Genomic DNA, 27,635 nt, shown 5'->3' with positions numbered 1-27,635 from the left:
CCACTTCTGATATTAAAATCTGTATAACTGGGGTTCACTAAAGAAAAAGAAACAATATAAAATTTTGAATAATTATGCAAGGGATTGATAAGCAAGGGTTTACAAGATCAAAGCAGCAAAAATCCCAGTGGTTGTCTGCGCATTCATAGGAGAAAGATTACAAAGTGACCTGATTGCTCCATTGGCAGTTTATGGTCAAAGACCTGGAAACTCACCATAGTCACTGGTGAGAGTTTCAGAAGGCAGAAAAGTCTGGATTGAGAGACTGAGGCATCTGCAGCCAGAAAGCTAAAATGTCTCCAGAAAAACCAACACCCAGAAGCAATGGCAAAGGCCAGAGCTCTTCCAATAAAAACAAAAGAAACAAGACTTCCTTTTTTTTTTTTTTTTTTTTTTTTTAATATATATATCTCCTGCCCGGGCTTAAACCTACTTATTGCTTCCACCCACTTCCAAGGTGAGTCTTTCCTCCTCAGTTTATAACCTACATGTCAGTCTCCCACATAATTACCCAGAGTTTTCCTAATCTGCTATGCAGTTCTTACTCAAGTCAAATAGATAGCACAGCAATTAATGATTATAGTGTGTAAATTTTATGGGGTATGTAAACAGGTTCCGGCTTTACATGTTGATATTCATTCACTCAGCACCAATTTGCTGAAAAGATTTTCTTGTTCTCATTGAATCCATTGGTGCTTCTGTCAAAAATTACTCTTCTCAATACCTCTGTCTCCTTTTACACATTTCATTATGTTTCACTGACAGATTTTTTTGCCTTATTAGAGTAAAATTCTGTCATAAACATGGAAATAAGTAATAAATTAAGATCATCTAAATTTCCCAATCCTATTTTGAAATTTTAACTATTCTAGTTCCTTTCTATCTTCCATAAACTTTAGGATCAGCTTCTTAAAAAGTCAGCAAGGGTTGGTGGGTATATTTCATTGAATTTTAAGTCAAAAAATGTTACATGTCTTAAAACAGTGAGACTTTACATCCATGAGCATGGCATTTTTTTTTTTCATTTATATGTTTCATTTTTCTCAATGATGTCCTATATGCTTTAGTGAAAGAATTTCTGTGTACATTTTTAAAATTAGAATTCTCTTATTGTATTGATGCTATTATGTCGAAATTTAGTTTTTTTACATTGTAGAAAATGTTTAGGAAATTAGTTTATTTTCATATTGATTTTTAAACTCTGTGTTTCATGAACACATTCTCTAGTTTAACAAGCTTTTGGAGAGAGGTACTGAATTTGGGACAGACATTCATGACAGTTGGAAAAAGACAATTTTTCCCTTTGCTTTTTGATACATATTTTTACTTGTTCTTTCATTAACCATGAATCCAGGTATATTAATGAGTTATAACAATAATAATCCTTTTATTGTTCTTCATTTTCATGAAAATATATTCAGTATTTCCACATTAAGTATAATGCTAGTGCTTGATATTTTATTTAATCCTTTTTTAAAAATGTATATGTTTGCCATATATTTTGATCACTTCACGAATGTCATTTTTTATATTGCTGGATTCAGTTTGCTGACAGTTTATTAAATGTTTTCACAGCTACACATAATATTCTTTTTCATTGCAATAACCTTGTCTAGTTCTGAATCTGTCAATACTTTCTCACAAATTGAAGTGAGAGAAGTTCCTTATGATTTCCTTAAAAAGTTAGCTTAAGACTTGGTATCATTGTTTCTTTAAAATTATGAGAAAATGAGCAAACATAAATATGGATAGAATATTTATTTGAGAGGTTTGTGTTTATACATACAAATTATAAGGTTAAAGCTACAAAGCTCACCTACACGTTACTGTATATATTTAATACACTGTTTCAACATGGAATATTGCAGCTACATTGACAACAGCCACCAGCCACTTGCAACTTGAGAGCCTAGGGTGGGAGTTGGGCAAATCAAAGATGAGGCCAATTTTCATAAACTCCCAGTTAGGCCACATCAGCTTAATAGGGAACAATCTAAATGGTAGATAATTTTGATTGTGAAACATAGGCCAGATCTACTATAATCTGAGAAAATAGAAAAAATCAGAAATACTTGCCAGCCTCCACTATGGTTCTACAGAGATCTGACAAGATCTGATCCAAAGTGATCATTAAGTCTATATTTGTGCATATGTGTGCCATGCAAAAAGGAGAGAAATTGGTCATTTTCAAGGAAAAAAAAAAAAACCCAGGGATTAATGAAAGTACAGCAAACATGAACTTCGCTCCTCCCATGCTGCTTGAATGACAGCCCCTAAGGGAAACATCCGTTCGTAACCATCTCAGGTCCAGAGAGATTCAAATGAACATTTCCTTTAACAAGATAAATCAAGGATCTGCAGGATTACTTTCCTTAATCTGCTTGTCTGGATCTTACACTGTCATTTTTCAGTATTCCTTACATTTTTGTGCATACTCGACTCTACTATTTGTAGGAATTTGAAGACACAGGGCTGTTAATATTCAGTAATAAGTTCATCTGGTAATTGTGTATGGTCCCATACATCTAATAATGAAACTAAAATTAAAATTTCATCTGAGACCAGCAGAATTTTCCCTGGTGATAATATTATGGTAAGTCACTCAGATCTACCACACTTTGATGACATATTGTATTAAAATTTAAATTTGGGACATCATCCAAAATTCTTATTATCTGTGTGAATAGAGCTATTGTTTTGTACAGGACAGACAAGACTGATCACAGGACAATCTCTGCTCCACCTCAGAGTGCAGTGTGTGGCGTCTGTTTCTTTCCCTTATGCTGCATCTGTCCTGATCTCTAACTCTCCATTCTCTTTCCTATTTTCAGTCTCCTCATCATAAGGCCCCTCATTTGTATTGCACTTTGAAATTCAGAGAACATTCTCAGATTCATTAAATAACTTTCATAATCCTAATTCTTAGTCAGGTCATAAATTCCTCTCACTAAAAAAGACACTGATATTAACCTATTTGTCCAGTATCTCTTAGTAAGAAATGTTTAAACCTATAAATAAAAACCCAAGTACCTGTGTTCTAGCCCAGCTGATAAACTACTATATTCAGGGTATAAAATGATGTCCTTCCATACTTTATGCTTTAGCAAAAGTGAATTTAGAGGAGTCACTAAACCTAGCCTTAAGAATAAAAGGAAAATGCTACTGGCATTGTCTCTGTCTTATTGATTCCAGATAATTTTCTGCGTATTCCCCTCTTCTCTCTTTATAATTCCAGTATGAAAAAATATTCTATAGCATTCATTAGGTCAGATGGCCTCAACAAAAATCCTACTTCTGCAAACACCAACACTCCTCCAAGACCCCCTCATCCAGGTGGCTTTTTATATTTGTAAATGACCAAGAATCTTTGTATCTAACATCTTGACAAGCAGAAAAAGATCAGATCATGGTAACTGCATAATCCACCCAGAAAGCATATTTAATATTTATAAAAAGTATATCAAGCTGGAACTGGTGTACTTAATTCAAAATTGATCTTAATTTATCATACTCATTACTTGAACATTTCTAAGAAAAGATACAATTGTGAAGAAGGGTAAGGCCAAGCAAATAATTGAAGGAAAATATGAGGCAATCTTTTGTATTTCTGATATGTTAATACTTGAGCATTATAAAATATTAAAAGTCAAGAAGTATCCACAAATCACTTTGGTGGTAGAAGTTGAAGGAAGAGAAAAGAAAACAGGCCAGCTGATAAACTACTATAAAATGATGTCCTTCCATACCTGGTGGATGCTCCACCAGGTCCCAGATATGGTGCTAGATGCTTCTGATTAATCAATGTGGATTCTCAGTTGGACAATCACTACAGATATATAGAAATAGGAAATGATTTAAGAAGACAAAGAAGTAAAAGGGAACAGAAATCTGAATGAGTTCTAAAATTTCCTATTGCTCAGTACAATATCTGGTAAAAAAAAATAGCAATGCCAGAAGGCAATGCCAAAACTATTGATGACCTTCTGTGTGTCTGTCACTGTTGTGAAGTCTTTCCATATAGCATACTTGGGAAATCTCATCTGATTTCCCTTTTTTAAAATACTATGTGTGCTCTGATGACTCAAATAATCCTGCCTTAGCTCTTACTTTTTCCTGAATCCCTGACTCTGCACCACATTTCCCTCTCAACATAACTGCTGGCCATAAAACAGACATCATACTTATTATATGCAAACAGACAAAATACCTTCCAATCCTGGTCTTTTACAATCACCATTAACCTGTCTGATACCAACTTTCTTGGTTCCAAAAATGTTCCTCTTCTCAGGTACAACATTCAGCAGGTGACATCCATACAAGACTTCTCTGACTTCATTTTGTCACTTCTCTCATTACCAGTCCGGATTGTGCATTTCTTTAACTGAATTATATTCTGTCTATATGATTCTCTGATTGTGTTTCTGTTTGACTTAATGAGTATTCTTGATATTATAACCAGATCTTAAGGGATCCTTTAAAAATATGAGTCAGAGCACATAACACTCTGCATATTTTAGACTGTCCAAGAGTGTCCCATCACACCTCGGATAAAAGTTCTCACCCACATTGTCTATTAGAAGAATCTAAATCCACCTAAAGCACCTCCTACTACTACTATCATTTTCTTTCTTTCTGTTCCTAGATTTTCCTCAAACATGCCAAACTAACCCCCCCCCCTCTCTCTCTCTCTCTCGCTCTCTCTCTCTCTCTCTCTCTTTCTCTCTCTCTCTCTCTGTCTCTCCCTCTCTCTTTCATTCTCTCTGTTTCCCTTTAAACTTGATGCTCCCTCTTTTGAAATGTTCTTTCATGCAAACACTCCACGGCCTCCTCTTTCACTTCAGTCAGAACTCAGCTGCAGGACCTTCCCTCAGCTCCCTCCCCAGTCACAGAACTGTGCTCCTTACTTTACATCATTTCTTTCAAAATAGTTCTCACTGCTTGACTCCAAATTCTCTATGTCTTTGTTTATTAGGATCCTCCATTAGAATGCCATGATTAAGAGTGTAGAAATTTGTTTCTCATAATAAACTTTCAGAACAGAAAATTCGCAGGAGAGTCCTGGAGAATAAAAGACAGCACCATAGTGTAAAAGCTACATATGATGGAACCTGTTGTCTTTTATTTGTGAGCAAACTGCAACTCACACAGGAGGCAAAACCTCTTCAACATCTTGCAGCTGTTATGTGGCCATGCCTGAAAATGCATGTGGGTCCATTTCCCTTTCAACAACTGACATCTTTATCGCCCTCCAATGAATAAAGTAGAAATGTGATAAAAGAAATTGTAAGATATAGGGTGCTAAAAAGTTAAAAATTGCTTTGGGAGATAGAAGTCAAAAGGAAAATAAATTAGATGAAATCAGAGAATTTGTAAGCCTAGCAAAGCTTTGGTAACAGCCATGCAGCCTGGTTCACTTAGGGCGCATCACATTCATGCAGACACAGGTTTGTTTTCTTAGTGGAAGCCCTGTCTGTTCACTCGCTTCATTCTCATCTGATATTACTCGCTTATACTTAGAAACCAAGGCACGTTTAAACGGGAACTTTGTGTATGTAGTGGGCACAGGTTTAGCTTCCAGTTCTTTTTTCTCCCTTAAGGCTGTTGAAAGGACAGGAATCCTGCTTAAACATGAGGTCAAAATGCTTTCAGTGCTTATCAAAATGGAAAACAGACTACCCTAGTATTTCTGTAGCAAAAGGAAGAAAACATCAGAGGAGATTATTTAGAAGTAAAATTACGAGCAACATAGTAACCAGAGCTGTGCAGAAGTTACTGAATTTGTCAGGGTTAGGGAAAAACTGTGATTTACAGGGCACATTGAGCTTCAATTAAAACTGGTAAGTCCTGAGTCTAACACTTACTAAATGATCTTGGAATGTCTTCATGAACTCATTTGTAAATTTGTGAAAAAATATTATCTTAAAGCTCTGTGATTTACTGTAAATACTTAATCTCTTTCTCAGTCCATTCATATAATTGAGAACATTATATGAACTTTGAAGTTACTTTGAAGGTGGGTAACATCATTAATACAATGCTTCTTCTACTGCACCTGGATCCTTTCCTTTTCCACCCAAGTTTCCTTCAGCACATGCCAGGAGTTGCTTTCCAGCATGCTAGTGTCACTTTACACCTTCTAATTTTAGCCTGACTCCATTCCCCTTGTTTCCACACGATAACATAATAGAAGAAGAGAAGGAGGAAAGGAATTCTCAGGACCAGGAATTGAGGGGGCAGGCAGTAGAAATCCTAGGTGAGGGCAGAAACCTTTTCTAGGAAAAGCGAAATTAGGATTTTTGGAGGTAAAATGAGTTTCACTTCTAACTGTGAGTAAAAACAGGCATCAAAGGAAGTATCACCACCTTGATAAGAATCTAATTAAAAAAGATTGTATTCCACTAGTTCCATCCCATAGTATTTTGAGTTGTTAAAAATATGTCATTCCTCAGATCCTAGGTCACTAAGTCCGACTGGATGACAGTGCCTAACAAGGTGCTCTCCCTTGATACACTCATCTATCACAAGTGGGCGAGGTATGGGGACAGGAAACCATTCCTAAAGGCATTGTCCTAGAGGCATTGATGGACCATCCAGGGCTCCAGCTCCCTCTCTTCTTGCCGTTCCTGCTTATTTACTTGGTCTCCTTGGTGGGAAACTTGTGTCTACTCTGTTTAATCAGGACCAGCCCTCGGCTTCACACTCCTGTGTATTATTTTCTCATTCACTTGTCCTTCATAGATCTCTGCTTCTCCTCTGTCATAATGCCAAAGATGTTAGAGAGCTTTGTGTTAGAGAAGAACTTCACATCCTTTCTGGAGTGCACGACTCAACTCTTTTTATTCTACTTCTTTGGTATTGATGATTCCTACATGCTGGCAGCCATGGCATATGATCGCTACATTGCCATCTGCAATCCTTTGCTCGATCATGTCACCATGTCCCACAGAGTCTGTTTGCTGCTGATCACCAGTGTGTATGCAGCGGGGGTTTTGGGGGAATTAGCTCACACTAGCTATGTATCCACTCGTTCCTTCTGTGGAACTAAAGTCATCCACCATTACTTCTGCGACATCCTTCCTCTTCTGAATATATCTTGTTCAAGAGACTACACCAAGGAGCTGTTGGTGATGATGCTGGTTGGGTTTAATGTGCTCACCTGCGCTGCAGCCATCTTCATCTCTTACGCCTTCATCATGTCCAGCATTCTGCATGTGCGCTCAGCGGGCGGCAGGTCCAAAGCCTTCAGTACCTGCAGCTCCCATCTTGCAGCTGTTGGGATTTTCTATGGCTCCATCACTTTCATGTATTTTAAACCAGCTACCAATGATATGACCCAGGAGAAGGTGGCTTCTGTTTTTTACACCACAATGATTCCCATGCTTAACCCCCTGATCTACAGCCTGAGAAACAAGGAAGTCAAAGATGCCCTAAAAGCAGTTCTGAATTGTAGGATGCTTTCCAGGTTTGCATAGAAAATGACACATTCAAAAAATTAAATCAATTTTAAACATACATTTTGTCTTTTATTTTTGTTTGTTTGTCACAGTAACTAGTATAGCACTTAAGGGCCATTTTAAACTAAAACAGCCAAGGGATTTATTTTCTCCTTTTAGTCCCCTTACTATCAACACCCAGCTCACCTTTTCAATCTCCCCAGTCTATTTTCCTACTGCTTTAGGCCACTGTTATGTCATAGTACCCTAAATCAAATCTTTAAGAAGAAAGAAAGCAAACCAAACTAGGAGTAATCTCTACAAGATCACCATGTTTTTGTTTTAAATATAAAGGCAGAAAAATGATAGAAAAATAATTGTAGTCTAATGTACACCATAGGAAAGTGACAAATATTCTGCAAGCTAGATGTTGGATTTTTAAAAAAAGAACCTATAATAAACATTATTGGAGCAACTAATAATGTTTAAATGTGGATTATCTATTCAAATATAGTCATTTGTACAATCATGATGATATTAAATTTCCAGTGTATGATAGTTGTCCTGTGCTTTCATAGACAAACTTTGCCACTCGTAGAAAATGCATGCTGTAATATTTAAGAATGCAGTGTTCTTTTGTGTAGTCATTTCCAAATGGCACATGATATGTTTGCATAAGTGTGTGTGAGTGTACATGTATATAGTATGACCCAGGAAAAGTGAACACTGACATCAATGTGACTAAATGTTAACAAAGAAACAGCCCATTGTTATACTTTTGGAACTGCTTTTTTGTTTTGTTTTTTGTCTTTCTGGAAAGGATCTCCTAATGCAGTTAAGGGTGGCCTTGAGCTCAGCATGTAGTCAAAGCTGATTTCAAATTTGCAATGATTCTCCTGCATCAGTCTCCCGAGTGATGGGATTACATGTGTGTGGTACCCTGCCTGGCATATTCTTGGAACTTTCTCTAGATAATGAATGGAAATAAAAGACACAATTATATTCACCCAGTTTGCTCTGCCACCAATAAAATATTCTAGGACTGGAAACGGGCAGATGAGTCAGGAACCTATTACATGAAATAATAAAAAGCAACATAGGCCAGGATGCATATAGAAAAGGCAATGAGAGAATTATGGATGTATCTTGAAGATTAACCCTTGATTTAGTGGTGGTTTGGATAAATAAAATAAAATGTTGTTGAAGATGACTCCAATATTTTAGACTCAGCAACTAGAAAGATTGGATTGCAATTTCCAAACAGAAAATTGTGAGAGGGACCAGTTTGGGCAAGGATATGTTTGACCCACTTACAATGGTCATCTCTCCCTTACTAATGACTTTCCAATGCACTACTAATGTTGTAATTTCATTTATATGGCATAAAATATCAATGAAAAAATTTGTACAAAAGTACAAATTTCAACAATAATCCAAATATTAAATAAACAGTAACAAAAAATAGCGGGTGGATTATAACTCAGCCACACCTGTGCTCATATAATTATGAAAGTTGTATAGCTGTCACGTCGAACAGAATGACCTTCTGTTGCAATTAGATTGAGATAAAAGCTAAGTTGAAAGGCACAAGGATGGGTCAGTGTTGCAAACAAAAAGAAATGAAGTTGAAACAACATGTTCTACTTCTAGGATGTTCATTATTCACCTTGAAATGTATCAGAAGAAAATCATTATAATGGGTAGGAAATCTGAACAAACAAGTTCCAAAATAGCTCTTATGGCTTTTGATATAGCTTTGATATATAGCTTATTAAGTTTCACAAGTCCTCTTATGCCTTTCATTTTCTTAGGGAAAAATAGATAAAGTTTTGTTGCAAATGAATTCATAGAAAATTATACACTTCCCAGTAGCATTTATTACACCTGAAATAATTTCTATCTACACACATAGAATGCAAGCATGATGACAACAGTGGTCATATGTGTCTGCTATGCCCTTTCCCCCAAGTACTCATTTTATTATAGAACAAGAAATAAAATTGTTTTAGAAAAAATGTTTTTCTAGATACCATTTATCAATTCAGAGGAAGTGGTTAGCATAAGTTTCCAAACACCCATTTTGGGGTTCAAAGGGAGAGTATTTGACCACTGAACCATACTGGTCCATAAAAGATCATGGCTATACTTTCACAAGTCCTGTACCTGGAATGAAACAAAATGAAGACACTAAAACAAGGAAAAAGAAATAAAACTTGGTTAGAGATGCAACTAAACACTGTTTCTCTTCTAGACAGAAGGAGATGAAAGAAAGAACAGCCCCCACAAAGATGTTAGAACATACTTTTTTTATAGTTCTTTGTCAACATGAAAAGAACAGAGTATAAGTCCACAGGGAGAAATCAGCAACCCAGAACCTGGTAGCATTTAGTTGGTGAGCCACTTTTAGAGTGGGCAATCCACTAACAATCCACCTCTTGTCAACTTGGCAACCAGACATATTTCTTTAAAACAGCCTTATTTTTATCATTCTGTAGATTGACTATTATAACACAGCTTAACAATCCTTAAGAACCAGAACTAAGTCTACCAACATTATACTATATTAGTAACATAGCATTTTGTCCTTGAACTCCCAAAGACTCATGCACATCCCTCGATGCAAAAGGTGTTTAGTCCATCTGCAAGAGTTACCAAAGTCCTAGTTTTAGCATTCTTACATGCTATTATTTCTAGAGGTAAAAGTGATGTGTTGATTTTCAAATAATATTTATTGGCTTAATAAGAAAGAAAAATCTCTAAAAATTAAATATATTATCTTAGCAATTTTGAAATATAGGACGAATATCTAGGACCATATCATCCTGAACACATGTGATCTCATCTGAAATACAGGAGGAGTAAATTTTAGTGACATAACTTCCAGCATGATAACCATATCTAAGGTTGAAACATAGTGTCACTTTGAGAAGTTTAGAAGTTTAATGAAGTGACTCAGCAGGGAGCCAAGGTGTTCACTTTTTAAACATCTCTTCCTGTGCAACAGGCTGGAATGGCAGATGCTGGGGGTTTTATACCCTCCCTACGAGGTAGACTATTACACTACAAAGAAGAAAAAGAGGTTTTCTCTTTCCCCTTTGTGTCTCTTTTTGCTTTTGCTGATTTCTGCCACTGTGAACTGTTGTCCCTTTGCTGTGCACCACCCTGCCTTGCAGTCAGCTGATTATTAACAGAAACATGGACAAACTGTGAACTAAACAAACCTTTCCTTCCCTGAACTTTAGAGTGAGTTGTTTTATCTCAGCAGGGGAAAAGTAACCAAGAAACTATAGTTACTAATAATGTAGTATAAATTATAAGATCTTCTAAATAAAAGTAATACCTACAAAATTCTATACGAGGCTTTAGAAATGAGGTGAATTCCAAGATGATCTATTATAAAGAGCATATATTATGCTCTTCAATGTGTGGAGTGAAGCTTGATTTACCTTATAAAACAAAAGCTCAAAGGAAAAGCACAAGGACTAATGCCTCAAATATAAGCTGTATACACAAAACTGTTTCAAAAGTCTGGCCCCATATGAGCAGGTTTCAGAAAAATGGACAAAAGTATAACTTTCCTAAAATAAAACACCTAAGGGGAACAAAAATCTCTCCAATAATCTGGGAAGAATGTCATTTGACCTTTTAGCCATTCCATCAGGAAAAATGAAGGAGATACACAGAGAGATCAATATGAATTGGCAAGTCAAATGTCACATGATGATTTCAAACATTGCATTGCACCAGAGAAGAATAGGAAGAGGAGATGAATTATGGTTAGGGTTAGGATGGCAAAATATTATACAGGCAACTTTTTATATCTCTGAGCTCCATATTCAGAGATTCAATCCATCATCTGTGAAAGATGTTTGAAAGAAGAATTGTAGTTGTGCTAAGCATGCACAGGCATTTTCTTTTCATTTTTCCCTAAAATGTAATAACTTCTTATGTATAATTTTCATTCTTTAAATATCACAAGTAATCTAGAGATTACATAATTATACAAGAAAACTTGTTAGATGCAAATATTGTACATTTGTTAAAAAAATTTGAGCGTCTATGTTGTTGGAATGTGGGGATTTTATAGTGAAGTTCCCTTGGACATTCAGAGAGAAAAGCCCAATGTATTTATTTATTAAGATATATGTAGCACATGCTTATTAATAATTTTTGCCCACCTGTCTTGAGTACATCTATGAATAGAGTTCGGATTGCTAACTATATTTGATAGTTTCTCCTATATATCTGGCTGTACACAATGGAATGTGGTATGACTTTTGTTGTTCATTGATTTTATTTTTTGTCCTGTTTAAATGTCTTTGAAAGTAGCATAATTTTGTTGTTCTTAATACAAGGCTTATAAAAGTTAAAAATAAGTTTGACACAAAGTAAAATGTTGGATAAAAGTGAATATTTCTCTGTGAAGTATGTCAGAAGTTTAGAACAGAGAGATTAGGATGGTTTCTTTCTCTTTCACTAATGTTAATTCTAATGTTTTTAAGTTCCATGGGAGTAGTTTTTGTTATTTATTATATTTTTCAGATTGTTGTACCAGAATTGCAATATAATACAATTCTATAACATCTCTTTAATGTTTTACTACACTGAAAATAAAGTCTAGCCTTAAAATAAAATAATAAGAAGACTGTCAGGTCAAAGACTGGTATGTTGCTTATTGTTCATTAGGTTCTATTCTCAGTACTACAAAAATATATTTCTTAAGAATTAAAACAAAAACCAAGAGAGGTAAACTGAATGAACAAATACTTACTATTGAAATGTTTATTTGTGTCCTGGAGAAACAAGTCTAGAAGTTATATATCCAAAGCAGAGAAGCAGAAAGTGACAGAGACCAACAGATAGAAATTGCCATGGACACACAGACACACTCCAGAGTAGAGAGAAGAGAAGAGAGATAGCCTGAGGTGGATACAGACACACACACACACACACACACACACACACACAGAGAGAGAGACAGAGACAGACACACAGACACAGACACAGACACAGACACAGACATGGACACGGACACGGACACGGACACAGACACGGACACAGACACAGAGGGACTGCTGGGTTCAACATAGCTCTTTGGTCTCTGGATGCAGGATAGTGGAGGATGAAGAATAGCAAGAGTTAAGATGCAGAAAGCTAAGGTCAGGTGAAGTCTACTCTCCTGGTGGGAGAGAACTGCCCAGTGACTACAGCACTTTTATTTACACTCAGGTGGTTATTGTCCTTTGAAACCCCTCTGCCTAACAACTTGTTTGCTTAGGTTGGTTCATACATCTTGCATTCTTGGAGCTGGAATAGCTTGTTCATGTGGCTCACCTCAGGCACTACACGTTCCAAAAGCTGGCTTTTTTTAATACTTGCATGTGTGATTGACCTCCAGCTTCAGGCACTCCTCACATATGTCCTTTTCTATCTTGTATTTGCAAGCAATGGGTGATGAGTTGAAGTTGGAGGAGATTGTTGGGAGGACTCTATAGAAAACCTTCTGATTTTTGAACACTGTCTATTCTGAATGAACTTACTTGTTTAGGATAAAAGTTTTTATTCCAAGGATTTCAGGTGTCTGCATTTATCAAATTGACCCAGAGCAGCACATTAACCCATAACATTCACTTACAATTATAACTGGAAATTATCAGAACGATTAATGATTTGAGTTTTATAGCTAACATATTACTGTAACACTGTTTTATACATCCTGTGGCTATACTTCTATGCTGAATGTTCAAGACCATGTTAAAGCAATCACTGTATTCATCAATCTTTGTGCTATCTATCAAGTTTCATTAAGTCTCTTCAGGAATTACCTTGGAATCATGTACAGTGTTAATTTTCCTCAGGATTTACCTTGGAACTATATACAGCATCTCTTTCTTCTGTCAGTGTCAGTCATTTAGAGGAGTTCCAGCCATTGCTTGACCAAGTAGTTTTCTGTGAAAACTTGAGAGACTTTTCTCTCCTAATGACTCTCTTTTATGTACATCATTTATCTCCTTTTGGAGTCCAACAATCTCTGGTCAGAACATCAAACATTCCAAGATGTAGGATGTCATAGCACATTTTCTGTTATGTCTGGGTCCTCATTGATCTTGGAGAGCCACAGTCAAAATATTGACTATCTTCCTAGCCATCTATCTTTCCAGTTTCTGGTTTCTAAAACTCAGTTATTGAACATTCAGAAGAGATTAATAGCATTATATTGTAATGAGAGCAGTGATCTTAATATTATAATGTTATCTGAATATTGAACACAATGAAATATAATGTAGAAACATTATGTCCTACCTACCACGGGTATTCTATGGAGAATATTCAGTGGAGACCCTGTAGAGTGTTAACAACAACAGTTACATAATTTTACATATAAAATTTGAACTCAAAAGCCATATATAATAGTGTAGCATGACAACCATGATGACATTTATGTAATACACCTAATGTTCCATTTCACACTCAAAGAGCCTTTTTAGTGAGTCATGTCTATCTTGTACATAAGAAGGTTTTAGCTAATTGTTGACCTTGAATGTAATGCCACTGAAGAAATTTGTGACACTGTCTGAACTGTTTATTGTCTAGGCTTCTCTAAGGCACATACATAGCATATACATAACAAAAGATTTCATTAAAGGAGGATGTCTGAGTCTGGAAAAAAAGTCTGTTCACATAAACAATCTCTATTTTACATTTTGAAAGACTGTATGAAGGCATATGTTTAATTCACCATGAGATTAACATTGATTGTCATAGCCCCTTGAAAACTTTTATTGTTTAATTTAGTTTTGTAGGAACACATCTTTGCTTCAGAAAATCTAATTGTCTCATTTTTAGAAAAGTGATTTCTTGATGATTCTCAATGTGAACATATCACAATAATATATGTTAATACTATTTATTTATTGGCCCCCTATAAAGCCTATGGAGAGCACTGGGACCTCCCATTAATGAACAAGATTTGGATAGCATTTATAGGCAGCTGTTTCCTTACACATTGCTGGAGGCTTGTCCAAAACTTCTCACCAGCAAAAAGAATTTTTTGTTTAATTATCTAAACAAATTTTGATGACTTGTGAAAACCATGTCATAACACTTAACACATTATTTTTTAAAATTTTATTTAAAAGGAAAAAAAAAACAGTGTGAAGGTACAAGTAATACAGAACTATAGAAAAAAAATGAGAAATCACCAGTTAATAGACTACACATTATCATCTTAGAGTTAGTTGCTCAAGTCACAGGATCAAAGCATACAAAGTGGACATTCAAACAGTGAGATAACACTTAACACATTATTTTTGAACAATGAGAAACTCTCCAGTCATAATACAACAATAAACATTAAACAACAATATGTGTTACATTTATAAATCCAATTTTAACATCATTTTGATCATTTGGCAACATTGGTAGAAGCATGTCAGACAAACACTTCAAAAATTCAGTCATACAAAAAGAAAAATTTATTGAGCTCAAAGAAAACAGTTGTCTATAGATTAGACAGAATGACAAACATGCATAAAATAAATTTGTTTATAAAATAAGAGTACATTCAAATATATTTTGACCAAATCGAATTACACTTCTATTTAATCTTAAGGGGAATATAATAGAACAATAAAACTAACAAAAAAGTGCTAAGATGGTAGGAAATCCAAAATAGTTACTATGTTGCATATTGTTATCCTCTTAATAGTTGCTCAGACTACCAGGTTAAGACTTGCAAAGTCAATCAAACAATAAAATCACTTGGTTGTTACTTTGCTTCAGTTGCTGTTATTTCAGTCTCCGAAACTCAGTTCCTCTGAATCATCTGCTTGCTTATGGAGGTAAGAGGTGGGGGTTAACATATCTTTTGTAATGACCATGTTGTGAGAGGCATTGATAGTGGCTTGATCCGTGCACAATTCAAAAAATAACTCATTCCCACAATAAATAATCCCTCGGACTTAAAACATGTTTAACTATTTCTCTCCAATAATTTGGGGCCATTATATGTAGTCCTAGGAGCCTTAAAATCAACAGGTATAAGGTTTTGTAGGGCAAAAGGTAGTGGTCACTCATTTTCATGCTTTTGATGTCTTAAAAGGCATAGCTTCATGAAGACATATAATGTGACTGGGATCTTGGGCTTCAGCAACAGGATAGGCATGTTGAAAACCCTCTAGAGATTCTCCTGTCTTTCTTGCTTTTTTAGCACTGAATGCAAGTGAAAAATAAAGGATGATTCTATTCTGTAAGGATAGAAATCTCAGTCCATGATGCAGCAAAATTTTTCTGAACTGCAAAAGTGGAAGTAGCCTCTTGTGGTGCAGTTAAGGTTTGTGGTTTTACTTTGGACAGCACCCACTTCCTACTCCAGGTAGAGACTGAAATCTCTAGTTCTGCTCAATAAGATAAAAAAGGAGCTGTTGGCAGGAGAACTAGAGATTTCAGTCTCTACCTGGAGTAGGAAGTGGGTGCTGTTTCTCCACTATCCTTCTTCTTGCTCAGGATTTAGTGTTAAGATGGTGCTTTGAACCAAACCCTCTGTGGTTATCTCAACAGGTGTACAGTCATTAAGGCAGTCCTTGATCCAGGTCTACACAGAAAGATAGACGTGGGAATCAATAGTACAACAAGCATTAGTATAGTTTTCTGTTGTTCTAGAGAACCTGCTGGCCTCACATTTACACATGATGAAATTGACCATGATGTGAGAGGCATTGATAGCGGCTTGATCCATTTGATAATGTCAAGACACCTCTCTTCTCTATGCTCTTCATGAGCCTGTTTTGCTTTTTTGCTGTCATGAGCATGTTTTGTTTTCACATGCATTTTCAGAGGTGTTTTCCCAATTGTTATGGGAGTTTCCTCATAATCCAAGTCCTGTTTTAGGTACCAATTGCCACATCCAGCACAGCTCTTCAACCTCTAGAGGGAGGACAGTGGAGAATGAAGAAAACAAGAGTTAGTATGCACAAAGTTAGAGTCAAGTGGAGCCTCCTCTCTCAGCAGGAGATTAAGTACTGCACAACAGCTGCAGCATGTTTATTTATGTACTCAGGAGGTTATGGTAACTTGAAACCTCTTTGCCTACCAACTTGTTTGCCTGCCTTGCTTCAAGTGCCTCATATTCTCAGAGCTGGAATAACTTGTTCACATGACTCACCTTGGACACTCTGTGCTCTCAAGGCTGGCCTTGGTTAGCACCTCATATCTAGCTTCAGGTGCATCCCACAAGAGACAGGGAGACACAGAAAGAGATAGATAGTGATCGCGTGCGCGCGCGTGAGAGAGAGAGAGAGAGAGAGAGAGAGAGAGAGAGAGAGAGAGAAACAGAGACAGAGATAGAAACAGAGACAGAGACACAGACACAGAGACACAGGGTGAGACACAGGGAGAGACAGAGTGAGAAACTATTTACTGCAGGAAAGTTTAAGTTTAACAGAAAATGACCAGAAAGTAATAAGCTCTCTCAAGTCCCTTTGGATTACAAACTCTAGTGCAGTTTCCCTATCAGTATCTTCCATTACTGTGGAATATTTATTAAAATTGAGCCAGAATTATTACATTATTTTTTACTGAAATATGTTATTTGAATCGGGTGCACTCTTTGTGTCATTCATTCTATTGTTTTTTTATTGTTGTTGTTTTGGACTGGTTTAATTAAACTTATGATCTTGTGTTTACTAGCAAGAGCTTAAGCCATGAAACTATGTTCTCAGCCTATTGTACTGGTTTGAACAGGTATATAATGTAATATATCTACCATCCACATTATCATGCAAACTACCTTCATTGCCCTAAAAATTTCCCTTTTGCTCCACTTCTCTGTCTTTCCTGCCTTTTCTCCACCCAAATATCTATCTGGCAACTGCTGATGTTTCAATGCATTTCATATTTTTTCTTTGTTTACTGATATTTAGGGATGCACCTAGGGCCTTATCACTGAGACACATCACAAGGCCTTTTCGAAAACCTTTTATTTTGAGACAAGATCAACCAAAATTGTCCAGGCTGGGCCTACAATTATGACACAGCATTAATTTTTTTCAAAAAGTAATAAAGTTAGAACCTATAATATGTTTTCCTACCCAAACCAACTTTTTCACTTTACAATGATTTTAAGTTTTCTTTATTTTGAAAAGTCAATTGTTATTGTATGAATGTAGTACAATTGGTTTATTCAGTGGCCTTTAAGGTCACTTTGGTTTCTTCTAAATCTTGGTATTCTTGTTATGAAAAAGACTGCTTCAGATGTCTATTTTGTTCTGTAGACATCAGTTTTCAATTTAGTTTCATAAATGCCAAGGAGCTTGACTGCTCATTCAAATCTTAAACCATGCTTGTTTTTGTTAAGCTCGCTATGTTATCATAAGAAGTGGTGTATACTTTTATATTCTCACCAACAGTGAGAGAGTTCCTGCTGCTTCACATCCTCATGTTTGGTGCATTAAATTCCTTGAAATTCGGGCATTTAAAATGATGTAGTATTATTTTCTATTGCTGTTTTAAATTAAAATTTCATGAGATACATTGAAGATCTTTTCATGTGGTCACCTACCAGCTATATATCTTATATACATTTTAGATCGTATTATTGTGGATTTTGGTCTGGACTCTCTATTCTGTTCTATCTTTAATGTATTGCATTGATTTGCCAGTGCCACACTATCTTGATTACTATAGTGTTATAACTATATTTAAGTCAATTACTGTTGGTTTTCTTCCTTCTATATTATGCTGGATAACCATATTATGTCTGTAATATATGCCAAAGTACTTCCTAGATATAAAAACATGTAATACCATATTCATTTTCCATTTGCTTTTCAGTGCTGATAAATCACACTCAGAATATCAACAAGGTACTGAGTGGATAACATTTTTCATGAAACTACTTATGTAATTCTGTCATGTCTTATAAGACAAAATATGTAAATCGAGTAGGAGCAAGAATTCTCCTACTCATTACAGAATTATGGTAAATATTCTCTAAAATGGAATTTCTAAAGGACAATTGTAAATTCACACCCCTCAAAAATAGTTGTATCAAATAAGTGGGTTTTAGTTAATGCAATGTAAGTGAAGTTGGAAGAAATAAGTGAACCGTTGTCTATGATGTGTAGCAGAAGGAAAGCTGCCTTTTCCCTGCCTTCTTATTTCACTGATATCTCCCCAAATGTCTCCAAAATATATTCCAAACATTTCTTAGATAGGGTGAAATACTCATTCACTTGATTCACAGAAATCTAGAATGAGGTTGAAAAGCCCCTTAACTCGGAGGATGGAGGCTGCTGTGCTCACTGTCTGATTCTGAACCTAAATTCTAAGTTATGCATTTTCCCCAGCTCTTGTTTTTTTCCTATGATAAATGAAAATGTAATGCATGCAAACACCTTCAAATAACTTTTCTAATTTTTAATAAAACACTCAGGTCAGCAGCACTCAAGATTCTGAGTTGCATGTTCTGTTGCTGTTTATTTCAGACGCCACTGTTATTTCTCAAAGTACAAAAGTACGAGAAACCTGTTCAGATAGCTTCCAAATATTCTTTTTTATTTTAAAAATGAAAAAGAATAAAAATGATGCAAATTTTAAAAATAGGAAATAAACACTAACTAATATATTAGATATTTTTATCTTGACAGTAGTTGTTCAAATTATAAGATCTAGTTTCTAATTATTCTTATGACCATATTGTATTACCTTTGTTTCCACATACATTGCAAAGGTCATTGACTAAAACTCATTATTTACATGACAAACATATTTCCTATATTATTACTGACAATCAGTAAAGTGTTTTCCATTTGTAAGATTTCTTTGTTTTCAAACCAGTAGTAAGAGAATTACCCATCACAAGAACATATGATTTTTACTTCTCAATTTTTCCTTTTCTTAATTTCACATCCTGTTTCCTGAAAGAAATGACCAGATACAATTACTCCACCATGACTGAATTTGTCCTGGAGAGACTGACCGCCCAACCCGAGCTCCCACTGCCCCTGTTCTTCTTGTTTCTAGTTATTTATGGAGTCACTGGAGTGGGGAATCTGGGTATGATCCTCCTAATCTCTCTCAATTCTAACCTGCAGTCTCCCATGTACATTTATCACAGTAATTTGTCATTCTTAGATCTCTTTTATTCCCTTAGTTGTTACCCATAAACTGCTGAGAAACTTTGTGTGGGAGTAAAATATTATCTCCTATCCTGGGTGCATGATACCACTTTTTTTCTTTTGTGTTTTTTCTATTGCTGAGTGCCACATGCTGACTGCTATGGCCTATGATAGATACGTAGCTATCTGTAAGCTTTTGCTCTACAATGTCTCCATGTCCACAAAGGCACTGATGGTGGGGGTAGTGCTGTGGCCCACACTGCCTCTATCACTAGGCTTGCCTTCTGTAGACACAATGTCATCCATCATTACTTCCGTAACATCCTTCCTCTCCTAGAGCTGTCCTGCTCCAACACCCACCTCAATAACCTCCTGGTGATGTTCATAGATGGAATCAATATTTTGGCCACAACTGTGCCCATCACCATCTCTTATGCCTTCATACTCATCACCATTCTTCAGATACTTTCATCTGAGGGCAGGTCCTAAAGCATGTGGTTCTCATTTCATGGCTGTTGGGATCTTCTATTGATCTATAATATTCATGTATTTTAAGCCAGTGTCTAGCAGCAGCAACATGGCCCAGGAGAAGGTAGCTTCTATGTTCTATACACAATCATCCCCATGCTGAATCCCTTAATCTACAGTTTGAGGAATAAGGATGTTAAGAAGGTGCTGAGCAGAGTGCTGAGGAAGAGGCGTGGCTCAGCCTGAGCTACTGTCAGAATCACTAAAGGTCATGAAGTTAAATTGCTCCTTTCTTTTTTTAAGACAATCTTTTCTGTTTTTTTTTTTTTTTTTTTTTTTTTAATCTATATCCTGGTCCTTTTAACATAGGTACTTTTAACACAGGTACTAGATATTAACTTTTGCTGAAGTTATACAAACACACACACACACACACACACACACACACACACACACAGGACACACATGTAATCATCACACTCAATGTAGCAAATCTATCCAAAATAAAATGTTTCCTATGTCCCTTGATAATACCTTTCTCTTATGTTTTCTTTCTTTTATGATACTTTTTTTTTTTTTTACGACTTGTGTATGAATGAAACTGTGCAGAAATTATTGTATTGTACAGGGCTCACTTTACTCAGTATAATGATTTTTGGCTTTCACCCGATGTTTCAGCTGGCACTAGATCATTCGTTTCTATTGTTGTGGTAATAGTCTATTGTATGAATGTATCATAAAGTGTATATCAAGTTAGCTGGTGATGGATGTTAAATTGTGACCAGTTAGGGGTTTAATGAATTGAAGTTCAATAAGTATTTGTACATGAGTCTTCATGAGGACTTATGCATTTATTTTTTATACCTCTTGGATAAACACACGAGAATGGAAAGTCTAGTCATACTTCGGGTGAGTATTTATTTAGAAACAGAAATCTTGACTTCTAACATGGCTCCACATTTTATGTTCTCTTCAACAGTTCACAAGAATGTCAGTTCCTGTGTTGCTTCAGCACCATTTGTGGTGACTTTCTTTTTATCACATTTATCTCTCCTAGTGTGTATATAGTGGTATTTTATGCTGTGATTTTGTTTGCATTTCCCTGATGATTAAGATGTTGTACATCTTTCATAACAAAAGCACATGCACGGACACAAAAAAACACATGCAGTGTATCTTGACATATTCTTCTTTTTGAAGATTTTTCTTTCTTACTGTTACTTTGAAAGATCTTTATAAATTCTGGTATCAAGAAGTAGAGAACTAATTTGGAATGTTTTAGCACTCCATGTGGATTGTTTTTATTCTTTTGAGAGGCAAAAGCTCAGGAATTTAATGAAATCCAATTAATCTATACATTTTCTCTCAGGGATTATATTTTTAGTTTTGTATCTAATACAGTTTGTCTAAACCAGTCACAAAAATATGTAAAACTTTCATTCTAGAAATTCCATAGGTTCATGTTCTGTATTTATGTTGTGATATCTTATGACATTCCATGCAAATTGTGTATCTAGGGATTTGTTTGCTTTATTTTGGTCTACTTACTTCTAAATTTTATTGAAAAGACTTTCCACCGATTTACCTTTGCATTTTTGTAAAAAATAATTTGTACATAAATATATGGATATATTTCTGTATTGTCTTACATTACACTTGTAATTTTTTTCATTCTTGGCATCAATATGATACTGTCTTGTTTCAACAATATTATAGTAGCTAGAAATTGGGCCTGGCATAGCTCTGTGTGCCTGTAATCCCATCATAAATGGGAGCCTGAGGCAGGAGGATCTTTGCAAATTCAAGACCAGCCTGGACTACCAGGTGAACTCAAAGCCAGCCAGAGCTACATAGTAAGACCTGTCTCAAAAAGACAAAAAAGGAACAAAAAAGGAAGAAAGAAAGAAACGAAAGGAAGAAAGAAAGAAAAGAAAGAAAGAAAGAAAGAAAGAAAGAAAGAAAGAAAGGAAAGAAAGAAAAGCAAGGAAGGAAGAAGAAAAGAAAGAAAGAAATTGGGTGGGAGTTCATGGCCATCAATCCAGCCCTACAAAAAATACTGAAGGACAATCTAGAGGGACATAGAAAAAATACCAGGAGTCCAGCAACAGCTGCTGAGAGGCCTCAATGAACAGGGCAGACAGTGGAATGAAGGAGATAATGGACAAATAATAGCAGAAAAATAGAGTAGCAGAGATGAGACAGAGAAGGTGGGCTACACTCTATAATATAGATAGCCTTGATATACTAACTACAAGAAACATGCACAGAGTAGATCAGGAGACAGGATGCATCAAGATGCTCTGAATAAGAAATATACTCAACCTGAACAAGGGTTAATAAAATGAAAGTCAAAGTTGAGAAAATGATGTTCTATGTTACCTGGAACTAGAGAGAAATAGGGACAACTATTCCAGCAACTGAAGAAAGGTTGGAAAGGCATGACAGTTTTGTGCAGTGGAGAACTACTCAGCTCTAAGATAAGAAAACCTTGTGGCCTTAGAAAGTAAAGGAATACAGCTCAGAATCAAGCTCAGGGGTAAAAAGGTTCAGCACCATTTAGATAATGGGTTACCCCCCTAATCTAAAAAAGAAAAGTAGTTAGTGGGACCCAAAATATACAAAGTACTCTGAGAGAGGGAAAGGGGAGAAACTGCCTAAAAAAAGGAAGGAAGAGGACATTGTTAACAATGTATCAGGATTTAAAAGCCATATTAGTCTTTTTGCTTGTTTATTTTCATTTAATTTTGTTCTGGTCTGTCTACTCATACTAGATTTGGGGGCACAGACAGCTATCCCAAAAATAGCAGGCTGTACCACAATAAATATCCTTAATTCCATATTAACTTGAACTGAAGCCCTGTATTACTTACTTTGTCTTACTATGACTGATCTTATTTGAAGCTGGTTTGTTAGACTGCTGTTTTGTCTTGACTGACTTTTTTCGAATTTGGTATGCTTGATAGTATCATGTCTAAGAGTAGAGGCAACTACTCTAAAGATGACAAGGTGTAATAAGATACCCATTCTGGTTTGATTATTAACTGCTTTTCAAGTCCTACAATGTCTCCAATGTTGTATTTTTATTAAAATTACTATGCAATGCTACGTTCAGTTATACTATGTCTGATGATGTGGACAATTCTATTGAAAATAACGAAAAAAAGCATAATAACTATTGTAAAGCATAATAATGTGGTTTATATGCCTTTTCATTTAATGTTTTTCTAGGAATTTCATTTGTTTCATTGTGTTGTTTTGATCTGTTTTTCCCTATAATATAGAAAGGATAGGTATACAAGTAGAGATTCACACATGTAGTAAATTTCTAAACAGTTTACGGGAACAGATTAAATGATGCATGATATAATGAATAGATACTCTGAAGAACAGACACTAAGATACCTGTGCTAATTCTGTAGCATTATGATATAAAATCTAGCAATACTATTATTCACTGCTCAAAGTGATATTAGTCTACTCTCTTATGTTTAATTTTGCCATACGTAAAGATATGGACAGCGACTTCGAAGAGAATGATAGACATTATGGAGGTCATTGTTGACTTCTATAATGTCAGGTCTTGAAGACCTAAAATGCCTTTAACATCCTGTTCTGATTAGATTAGTACTAAAATGTTCAGTATTCACTGTGTGTGAAGATGGGACAACTATTTGGAAGAAAACTAGAGACAACATCCTAGACAGTGAAGATCTCCAGTGGACTTGCTTTGAAATCCGTGTTTCTTAAAATTGTTTCCTTATGATCTGTTTTGTTCTGTTTAATCTTACCCTCTTTAAAATAAAAAAAAAAAAAGAAATAAAGAAATTCGGTATTGATAGCATTGATGGTGTCCTAATTTTTTTCTTTTCCACGTTAGTTTATTTTATGTATTTTTAAATAAAAAATTGGAATATTGACTTTTAAATACAAAAATTTTGCTGATTAATTATTGTGTTCAATGTAAAAATCACTTTGGAAAGACTTCCCTACAAAAGGATATCAAATTTCCAACAGGGATGTAGTATACCTAAACACTGCGTCTGAGTTAGATCTCTCAGCTATGATGTGCAGTTTTGACACCAGAGATTTTATATTTTGTCAAATGTATACATAAGTATTTCTTACTGGCTTGATGCTCTAGTAATTTGTTCTCAATTTCAATTTTTGGTTGCTCATTGTTACTATTTAGAAAGGTCCTTCCTTTTTGTGTATAGATCCTTTGCCTTAACAGAAATAAATTGAATAATTGAATACATTATAGTAGCTGTTTGGAGTATTTATTAAATTTTCTACAGACAGTTTCCTTTCTTTTCAAATTTGTCTCCTATGCCACTTATAACTCCAAGACTTATTTTAATAGTGAAAACATCTAATATATATTGAGTGGAAGTGATAAAGGCCGACACTTTTATCACTAGTGTTCTTAGGTGGAAAACATTCTGTGGTTCACAATTAAATTTGATTTTAGATATTCTATGTCTGACTGGAGAATTCCTGTATTATTACTGGTTTGTTGAAAGGCTTTATTTTAAATCAGAAAATAATGTTATTAGATTAAATAATAATGCTTGCTGATACATATTGCAATTTTTTGTTTTAAAATATTTTAATTATATTGATTGATTTTCAGAAATTTATAAAATAATGAATTATTGGAGCTGACTCCACTGTGACATGATTTTGTACTATAGTTTATTCTTACAAAGGATAGGGAGATAGGTATAATTTGCTATTTTTTACTATGGGTATTTAAAGTTGTCTGCATTATTTATTAAAATAATCCGTATTTTCTCAGCTATTTTAGATGCCATTCATATTAAATACTTAATATGTATACACTCTCAATCCTATTTTTGGCCATTGTTTTCCACTATAATTCCTGTTTACTTGTGACAATGTGAGTATATTATTATGGAGAAGTTATATAATGTTTTAATATATAATTGTTCTCATTCTTTGTATAGCTCTGTACTTCACCTTTAGTTATTCTTGAGTATATTTTTTCTATACAAACCTTAGTATTAAACAGTCTTGCTCTCCTGCTACAATAAAAGTTCATTAAAATATATCTTTCTTAGTAACTATAAGCATATATCTGGACAACATAGAAAAGCCACCTGAGGACACTTAAAGTAAACAGATCAAGCACCAAAATGTACTCAAAATGGATCATATGCCTAACCATGCACCTAAAACTATAAAAAAATTTTAGAGGAAAATGTATGATAATAATTTGGTAACTTTGAGGTATGTAAGTAATTTTTCAGAGGAACACATACATAATTTAAAAATGATAAATTGAGATCAAAATTATATACAAGTATTCTTTAAAAATCATCATTGAGAAAAAGCTGAACAAGTCAAAAATTGGAATAAAATATTTGCAGAACACATTTGATAGAGGTTTCACAGCTATAAATGGTATGCATCTAGGATAATATTTAGGTACAATCCAATAATAGGAATTCAAACAATAAGAAAATGGGTAAAAGAATTTAATCAAACACTTCCAAAGAAGACACATAAGTAAATATTAAGATTGTGAATATCTAATATATATATAATGTCTATCTAATATATATATATATATATATATATATATATATACCTCATGTTCACTATGAAATAAGAAATCAATCAAATACCATTATATGCTAATACATACAGATTAGAATTTATAAAAGTAAACCAAACAAATGTAAAAAAGTATTGGCTATGACATAAGCTAGCAGCAACACTCACAGATAGCTGATTAAAGTTCAAGATTTCCATGTTAATCAGGGTGGCAGTGAACATCCATAATCCCAGCACTTGGCAGGCTGATGAAGGAGACTGACCCTGACTTCAAGGCAAGTCTAGGCTACATAGCGTAGGATCAGCCCAAATTGCCTATTTCTTTCTTTCTTTCTTTCTTTCTTTCTTTCTTTCTTTCTTTTTTTTTTTTTTTTTTTTTTTTTTTTTTTTTTTTTATCAGTACCCGGGATTGAGCTCATGACCGCCTGCTTGCAAGGCAGGTGCTTATGCTGCTGAGCTAAATCCCCAGCCCAAATTGCCTATATCTAACCAATCTCATTAAACCAAAAGGTACGCACAGTTGAAACAAAAGAAATTTGCACATGAGAAAATAGTTTGTCTACTTTTTACTTAAGGTTGTAGCCACTGTATTATCCAGCATTTCCACTTGCAGGTATTTTCTCAAAATAAATGACAGTATGTGACCAGAAAGACATAATAGAAGAGTTGACACACTGAGATTCCGTCTCACTCCTGAAAGAATGGCCAGGATCAAGAAAACCAACAACAACAAATGCTGGAGAGGCTGTGAGGAAAAAGGAACTCTCTCCTACACTGTTGGTAGGAGTGTAGACTGGTACAACCTTTGTGGAGGTCAGTCTAGAGATTACTCAAAAAGCTGGGATTGGAAGTCCAATTTGTTCCAGCTATTCCACTTCTAGGCATATTCCCAGAAGAACTGAAAGCATCATACCACAGTGATATATGTGCACCTATGTTAATAGCAGCACAATTTGTAATTGCCAGATCTTGGAAACAACCCAAGTGTCCATCAACTGAGGAATGGATAAAAAAGTGTGGTATTTCTATACAATGGAGTATTACTCAGCTATAAAGAAGGATCACATTGAGATATTTATCAGTAAATGGGCCCAGCTTGAGACCATACTCATAAGTGAAATAAATCAATCTCGGATGTGTGAATAGCGAATAGTTTCCCTAACGTAAGTAATGATTCAAATATATAAAAGTATGTGGTAATCATGATTCCCCATTATGTGGCCTTGAAGCCTTATAAAGTTTTCATTTATTAATTGGAATGGCTTTATTCTGGACTTCTTGATATGGAAATATTTGAAGCTATAGTATATGAAGTTATATTCAAATATTTCAAGGAATAAGACAGACACTATGGTAACTATTTTAAGTCGAGTTATTTGGTGGTGAAGCACTAGGTTGCTGAAACAGTCATGCTTTGACCTGTATTGTTATGTTGTTATGTCTTCTTTTATCTCAATCTCTCCCTTATTCATTAAAAAATATTTAATTATTTTTTATAGTTTTTTAATTAAGTGGAACATTTTTAAAAATTAGCAGGATATATTATGGTAACTTTTTTTTTATTTCCTATTAACTTGATTTGAAGTCCTGTAATACTCCCATTATCATGTTTTGACTGATTAGACTCTGTTCCATTCTGTATGATAGTATCAAGTTTGAGGGTATAGGCAACTACTTTGAAGGCAATAAGATTCACTAAGATGCCCATTCTGGTTTGATTATTATCTCCTTTGTAATTCCTGTAATGTTTACAAAGTTTAAGTTTTATTGGTCTTGTTCTCTACTGTTTTGTACAACTTTATAATACCTAATGAGATAGACAATTCTTTTTAAGGAAGCAAGAGGCAGCATGGTAACCATTGTTGATAACCTTGTACTCTGTTTTTACATCATGTACTATGTCTATCCTTGGTTTTGCCTCACAGCTTTGTTTTGCCATATTTGACTTTATTTTCTTCCAAAAAATGTAATAAGAACTAAGGAGTAATAAAACCCAAAATGTGTAAATTTTATTGTAAAAAAAGAGAGGAAAAAAAGTGCTCTA

At 34.9% G+C, this 27,635-nt stretch overlaps 1 protein-coding gene and 1 pseudogene across 1 annotated transcript; both read left to right on the top strand.

Moving 5' to 3' along the window:
• The first annotated feature begins 5,398 nt into the window (after positions 1-5,398).
• LOC100725486 (olfactory receptor 8D1-like) lies at positions 5,399-7,472 on the top strand. Its single transcript, XM_063256837.1, has 2 exons — positions 5,399-5,444; positions 6,526-7,472. Exons 1-2 carry the CDS (start codon positions 5,399-5,401, stop codon positions 7,470-7,472), a joined length of 993 nt encoding a protein of 330 aa, XP_063112907.1.
• Positions 7,473-19,381: 11,909 nt separating this feature from the next.
• On the top strand, positions 19,382-20,180 carry LOC111757659 (olfactory receptor 8D1-like; annotated as a pseudogene).
• The last annotated feature ends 7,455 nt before the right edge of the window (positions 20,181-27,635 follow it).

This window comes from Cavia porcellus, unplaced genomic scaffold (genome assembly GCF_034190915.1).
Source record: "Cavia porcellus strain 051 isolate PalLab524CR breed Dunkin Hartley unplaced genomic scaffold, mCavPor4.1 scaffold_9, whole genome shotgun sequence".
In the NCBI taxonomy this organism is placed as follows: Eukaryota; Metazoa; Chordata; class Mammalia; order Rodentia; family Caviidae; genus Cavia; species Cavia porcellus.
The sequence above is the reverse complement of the archived record's forward strand: the minus strand, read 5'-3'. Positions and strand labels throughout refer to the sequence as shown.

Bases quoted from the DNA above. Each gene is read 5' to 3' on its own strand.
- LOC100725486 (XM_063256837.1), top strand. From the start codon at position 5,399: ATGCAGCCTGGTTCACTTAGGGCGCATCACATTCATGCAGACACAG. The intron at 5,445-6,525 runs GTTTGTTTTCTT...ATCTATCACAAG, and splicing joins TCACATTCATGCAGACACAG to TGGGCGAGGTATGGGGACAG.